The sequence below is a fragment of the Fragaria vesca genome, linkage group LG4 (assembly GCF_000184155.1).
Source record: "Fragaria vesca subsp. vesca linkage group LG4, FraVesHawaii_1.0, whole genome shotgun sequence".
In the NCBI taxonomy this organism is placed as follows: domain Eukaryota; kingdom Viridiplantae; phylum Streptophyta; class Magnoliopsida; order Rosales; family Rosaceae; genus Fragaria; species Fragaria vesca.
Genome location: NC_020494.1, coordinates 19,285,054 through 19,291,414, shown reverse-complemented (window position 1 = coordinate 19,291,414; position 6,361 = coordinate 19,285,054). Strand labels below are relative to the sequence as shown.

The following is a 6,361-nucleotide window of genomic DNA, read 5'->3' as shown; positions in this document are numbered from 1 at the left end:
AGAGAGAGAGAGAGAGAGAGGGATAGGGATTCGACTGTTTTTGCAGTGGCATAGATCGTAATTTTTTTTATTTTCATGGGTAACGGTTTAAGGAATTTAAATAAGTGTACTATTTTATCATCAGTGAACATTTATTAATAGTTTTATCATTTGTTACTTCTAAAAGTATCTTTTTATCATTGGCCCAAATAAAAATATGGAAAACAAAAAAGGGAAAACAAAGTACTTTTGAATTGATCTCAATAAAAGTAATAAAATACTTTAATAATTTAATTATTCTTTATCTTTAATAATTTCAATTATTCTTTGTTGAGTAATAATTTAATTCTTCAATAAAATACTTCTTGTAGAAATATAACTAACCCATCGTTTTTTCTAACGAAAAAGAGTTCCATATTAATTCATGAATTATGATACATATTCTATATATATGAATATGGAAAAGGATAAAAAGATATATATTTTTTTTATTGGAATTGGGTTTCTTTCTCTTTTCTTTTTTTTCTTTTTTTCGTTTCTATTCTTCTTTCTATTTCTTAAAAAAAGAGGGCTTACAAAATAAAGGATTTTTTCGTTCCCAATAGTTATGTATTTAATCGGTGGATAGGAGCATACTTTGGATTGGAATCGTGCCTTAGGGAGTACTGCCTAATAATTTCTAACAACTTTAAGCCCCAATTAGTATTCGTTGTTTATATATTATGTAAAAATGTTCTTTTGGATAATTTACATAATTTCCATTTCCATTACAAAAGTATAGCAACAATTACTCAATTAGTATAATTTCTGAACCTGTTGAAGGTTCTACAAAGGAAACAATGAAATTACGTGGTTTGTCACTTTACAAGGAGGGCTCCAACTTTTGCTAGTGGGAGCACTTTAGGCCTATATGAAGTGCTTGCTGGAAAGCCCTATATTTGTGATATCATCACAGATTCTGTGGTTTTTAATTTGCTTTTCAATTGAAATTCACAAGATACTTTCAATGCTCAGGTCTGATCCCTCAGTACGTAGATGATGTCCATTTGGCTTTGTATGTGATCGATCATTCGTGTGAAGTCATTCTTTTTCCTTCCTTGAAACTACAATGAGTGTATTTGTTCTTAGATCAATGTGTATACCATCAACAAGTTAATTATAAACGATTAGTTATACCATGAAGCAAATTTTGTAACGGATGCTTTAGTGTGATTACGGCGAACTTGATCCATAAGTTTAAGTTTTCGGATTTAGCTTGTAAGTTGCATGGTTCTTTCTCTTACCAAAAAAAGTATTAAAGGCAGAAGTTGGGGTCTAAGAAGATTTTCCACCAACAAGGCAATAAGCTATAGCGTAGAACATAGCAAAGTGGAATGCAACAAACTCTATTAGCATTCTGCATTGCAACATATTTTGTAGTTCCTCACTTCTCAGTAACAATTTGCATACCAACACCTCTTTACAATTAACCAGCTAACCCGTCTCTTTCTGACTTTCACAGCCAAGCTACAGGTTAGTTCTAGGAAAAACAAATTGCCACTTGATGTTGAAGTCCAATATATGTTGCTATTTTTCATTTCGACAGTGACTTATTCAGTACCAATCTTGATAGTATAGCAACAATTACTCAATTAGTATAAAGCATACCAGTACTCGATCTGGCAGAAGCCACAAAACTGACAGGAGTTGATCCATCTGCAAACCCTGATGTAAATATTGTTTTAGACATCGAACAAGACTAGATGTCAATGTATTAGTATCAGAAGGTACTTAGAATTTGGAAATGCTTCTTTCTTTTTCTCAGACCATAAAAACACCAGTAAATAATAAGGGTTAGAAACTAGAAGTCATATAAGGGTTAGAAACTTAAGAACACAAGATGAACATAATAGGGTCTTCACCCTATTATCAGTATCAATAGTTCCATCAGTTTGTTATATTTTCTGTTTAAAGGACACAAGCGAGTTGGGTCAAATGAGAAAGGTAAGCATACCATCCTCTGCGATCATTTGGTTCCCTATCGGCTTTGAGCAAACCATCTAGTTCTTCGGATGTCAAAGCATTGGCATTACTGTGTGCATGCTTGATGAAAATCTCTTCAAGTTTTGAGGGAACGAATCTCTACAAAGTTATTATTAGAAAATCAAAGCAGATTAACAAATAGATAAATTGAAACACACGTGCTATCTGTATAGTCAAAACATAGAATATAGAGGGAGAAAGAGGACACTCTAACAAAGACATTGTATAATCATCTGAACAATCAGCTATACAACAACACCGGAATACAAGGCATGTGGCAAATAGAGCACATTTACAAAACTAGTAATAAACAAATCTGCGAAAGATACATTCTTAAAAAGGTTTTAGTTGTCATATTCATCTCCAAGCAATGTGAACTACAGAATAATGTACTAAGTTATGTATACATGTTATGGTATATAGAGTCCAGACTATTAATATATATAGCAAGATTATTGTATACCTTCCTTCACTGTCGTAGACACCTGAGTCACTGCCATGTTTGGCTTTGTGAATGTTTCTAACTTCAATCGGAAACAGCAGAGAAACGACTTCCCCTGAACCACATTCAACAAAAGAACAGACTCATCAGTCGATGTGATCGACTCTAGTCTTCTTCTGTATAAAAATGTATATCAAATAAGCTATTGAATGTAAAGCAATTCATAAAACATAATGTAAAGCAAATTTTGGTACTTGGTAGTGCTACATATCAGCATTACCAGTGAGTAAAGCAACTTTGTATCATATCAGCATTACATCAGCAAGACTCATTCTTGATGCTGCTAGATATTTGCCGAAGGCATCTACAATATGTGAATGTGAGCGTTGGCATGTGTCTTACAGAATCAATCAATTTATACAGTAAAATCCTTTAGATTCAGATAAATTCTACTTTTAGGACTAAGCTTTAGATATTAATTCTGGGAATCAACTAGTTGCTCATACTATTCTACTCAAAGATAGATTATCTACTGAAGAGAAAGAAACAAAAAAATGGTGAGATGCCACAAATTGGTTTTCTGGAATAACGAACATCGTGGAGGTCACGTATCCATTTTTCACCGGAATGGACATATAAGAGGATATAAATCGTGATCTTTTTGTTCACATTGAACAGTAAAACAGTAAAACTAGGCAACAGTAGCTAGGAACGTGAACAGTTCAGATAGGTTAACTAGGACAACAACTACGAGCATGTTGGACTGGGAATTAGGCTGTTCTGGTTGAACATGCATGCAAATGCCTCTCTGGTTCTACAAGGCAGGAATGGAAATGTTGGTGATATCATTAGGCGAAAAAGAGGCAGGGAGTGATACATGTAAAGGCAATGAAACTGGGATTGATTAATGGAAGTTTAGGGCTGCTCTGATTATACCAAAGATGCCTAGCAGCCTAATTATATGGTGACTTTCAGCAAAATTGTAATGGAAGATGGTACAGAAATTGTTGCATCTGGCTCACTTCATCACCCTCAATCCCTCATCAAAATTGTTACCATCAAATAACATCTTATAAAAATGTTGGGACTTCCAAATTTAGAGCATCCTACTAAGGAATTGACATTTGCAGTCACTTGTGAGGTCACTTGCAGTGTCAAACTTGGAATATCAGTGAACACTTCAAACTTGGAATCTAAACTCACAAGGATCTGAGCCCATAATATACAGGGCCTATACACCTTTATTCTCAGGCAACCAAAGAACGTAGAAGAACCAATTTACATCATATAGCAAGATTACAGAACTACTTTACATCATATAACAAGAGTACAAACCATAATATACGGGCTTACATATTCGTCTACACACACACACAACACCAACACAGTCATCCACTCAGCAGAGCCAAATATCTGATCGCAGCGGTATGCCATTTTTCTTTTTTCAGGCAATACTGCATAAACAAAGAATCCAAATGTAACTTATTTGGGTTTAATTTCAATGTACTTGTAGCTGAAAGGCTAATCCAGAATTATGATGAACTACACATATATATGTTTGAAAAGCCATATAGGCGTAGTAACCGAAACCTTTAGCACAAGGTACAAACTTATAATTCTAAATATTATGGTTGAATATAGTTCATAATTAATGAGATTACTCTTTCTTCTTGGCTGCTGCTTCTGATCTTTCCTTCTCCATACGCTCGAACAAGCTCCCATCGTAGACAGCTCTAATGGTGTCTTTGTGCAGTAAACCATTCTTGTCCTTGCAAAGCAAATACAGGATCTTCCATTCAGTCCAGGCCGCCAACCTGAAATCAAAAGTTCCATCAGTTTGTTATATTCTGTTTACACACAAGCGAGTTGGGTCAAATGAGAAACGTAAGCATACCATCCTCTGCGATCATTTGGTTCCCTGTTGGCTTTGAGCAAACCATCTAGTTCTTCTGATGTCAAAGCATTGCCATTAGTGTGTGCATGCTTGATGAAAATCTCTTCAAATTTTGAGGGAACGAACCTACAAAGTTATTATTAGATAACAAAGCAGATTAACATATAGATAAATAATAAATTGAAACACTGGTGCTACCTGGTATAGTCAAACTCAAAACATAGAATATAGAGGGAGAAACAAGAGGACAATTTAACAGAGACCTTATATAATCATCTGAACAATTAGCTATAAACCACACCGGAATACAAGGCATGTGGCTAATAGAACGCATTTACAAAACTAGTTATAAACAAATCTGTGAAGGATTAAGGATACATTCTTAAAAAAAGGTTTTAGTTGTCATATTCCTCTGCAAGCAATGTGAACTATAGAATAAAGTACTAAGTTACATATACATGTTATGTTATAGAGTCCATACTATTTAATATATCTTCAACAAGATTTTAATATACCTTCCTTCACTGTCGTAGACACCTGAGTCACTGCCATGTTTGGCTTTGTGAATGTTTCTAACTTCAATCGGAAACAGCAGAGAAAACGACTTCCCCTGAACCACAGACAACAAAAGAACATACTCATCAGTAGCTGACGCGATGTGATCGACTCTAGTCTTATTCTGTATAACAATAATCTTCGATCAAATAAGCTATTGAATGGTTTTGGTAGCTTAGCTGATTGATTACAAGAAAGTAATGTAAAGCAAATTTTGGTACTTGATAGTGCAAATCGGGATCAGCGTTACATCAGCATGACTCATTCTTGATGCTGCTAGATATTTGCCAAAGGCATCTACAATATGTGGATGTGGTGTTGGCATCAATCAATTTCTACAGTAAAATCCATTAGATTTAGATAAATTCTATTTTTAGGACTAGTTAGTTTTAAATATTTATTCTGGGAATCAACTAGTAGCTTATGTTATTCTACTCAAACATCAATTTACTACCAAAAGAGAAAGAAACTGAGAAAGGGACTGAAAATGAATTTCAATCAAGCGTGATGAGCTGTGACAAATTGGTTTTCCGGAATAACTAATAGGGGAGTAAATCATGAGCAATTCACATTGAACAGTAAAGAAGTAAAACTTGGAGTGGGAGAGTTACCGGGCGCGTCTGTCGACTGAGACCGAAGTTGATGAAGATAGCACTGAAAGAGGACAAGAGGATGCCACACCCAATTGCACGAAAACCTGAAAACAGATCAACACGAATCTTCTTTAAGGTCATTGAATCACTGATCACATCAGAAACAAACAGATCACAAACTAGGAAACAAAGCCAAAACCTTGAAAGGTCTCCCAAGGATAAACAATGCCATCGTGATTCCTGTCGAAAAATGCTACATGTCTCTGCAAAGAGTCGTGTTCTTTCGGAACAAATCTCCCACCAACTTCTGCACACAGTCATAAGTTTACAGCCAGTTCAGAACAGATGGATCAAAACCCGAAAAAGAAAATTAGAGGGATTTAAGCTAAGTAACAACCTTGCTTATTGTTGGTATCTGATACAGGAGAGGAAGCCATGACTGAACAGAAGGGTTGTGTGCCGATCAAAGAAAGGTGCTTGTTTTTCTGAGTTGAGAGGAACAAGAGGAACGAAAGAGAAGTTACAAGAACTTTGTTTCCTCCAACGACAGATTTTACGTATTTATAAGGGGCTGGAAATTAGCTTGTAATTTAAAGAATAATAATAATAGGAGACAGATATGTGGTAAAACTTAAATGATTATGGTTGCATGTAAAAAGCTCAGCTATAGATAACTGTATTCCGCGTCATAGCTTAGAAGATGGCACATAGCAAAGCAATGAGGCTCAAATTTTTTTAACAGAAAGAGGACAAGCTGCAATTCTGTCTTGCACTCCTCTCCAATGCAATATGGCATCTTCCCAACGGCACTTCAACCTAATTTTTTATTAGTTTCTCTAATTATGACTGTTATCTAACACTCATGGCCGTCCTCAA

General features: G+C 35.1%; 1 protein-coding gene across 1 annotated transcript; it reads right to left on the bottom strand.

Annotated features, from left to right (window-relative positions):
* Positions 1-3,703: 3,703 nt before the first annotated feature.
* Positions 3,704-6,128, bottom strand: LOC101297529 (probable peroxygenase 4-like). Its single transcript, XM_004297397.1, has 7 exons — positions 5,883-6,128; positions 5,685-5,792; positions 5,504-5,589; positions 4,853-4,947; positions 4,338-4,463; positions 4,105-4,257; positions 3,704-3,897 (listed from the first exon to the last, which is right to left on the bottom strand). Exons 1-7 carry the CDS (start codon positions 5,920-5,922, stop codon positions 3,888-3,890), a joined length of 618 nt encoding a protein of 205 aa, XP_004297445.1. The 5' UTR covers positions 5,923-6,128; the 3' UTR covers positions 3,704-3,887.
* Positions 6,129-6,361: the final 233 nt, after the last annotated feature.

What these genes read in the sequence shown, in the direction of transcription:
- LOC101297529 (XM_004297397.1), bottom strand. Translation starts at nt 5,922, where the DNA reads ATGGCTTCCTCTCCTGTATCAGATACCAACAATAAGCAAG. An exon ending in TCAGTCGACAGACGCGCCCG is followed by an intron (nt 4,948 to 5,503) that starts GTAACTCTCCCA and finishes TCTGTGGTTCAG; the next exon opens with GGGAAGTCGTTTTCTCTGCT. An exon ending in CCAAATGATCGCAGAGGATG is followed by an intron (nt 4,258 to 4,337) that starts GTATGCTTACGT and finishes TTTTGATTTCAG; the next exon opens with GTTGGCGGCCTGGACTGAAT.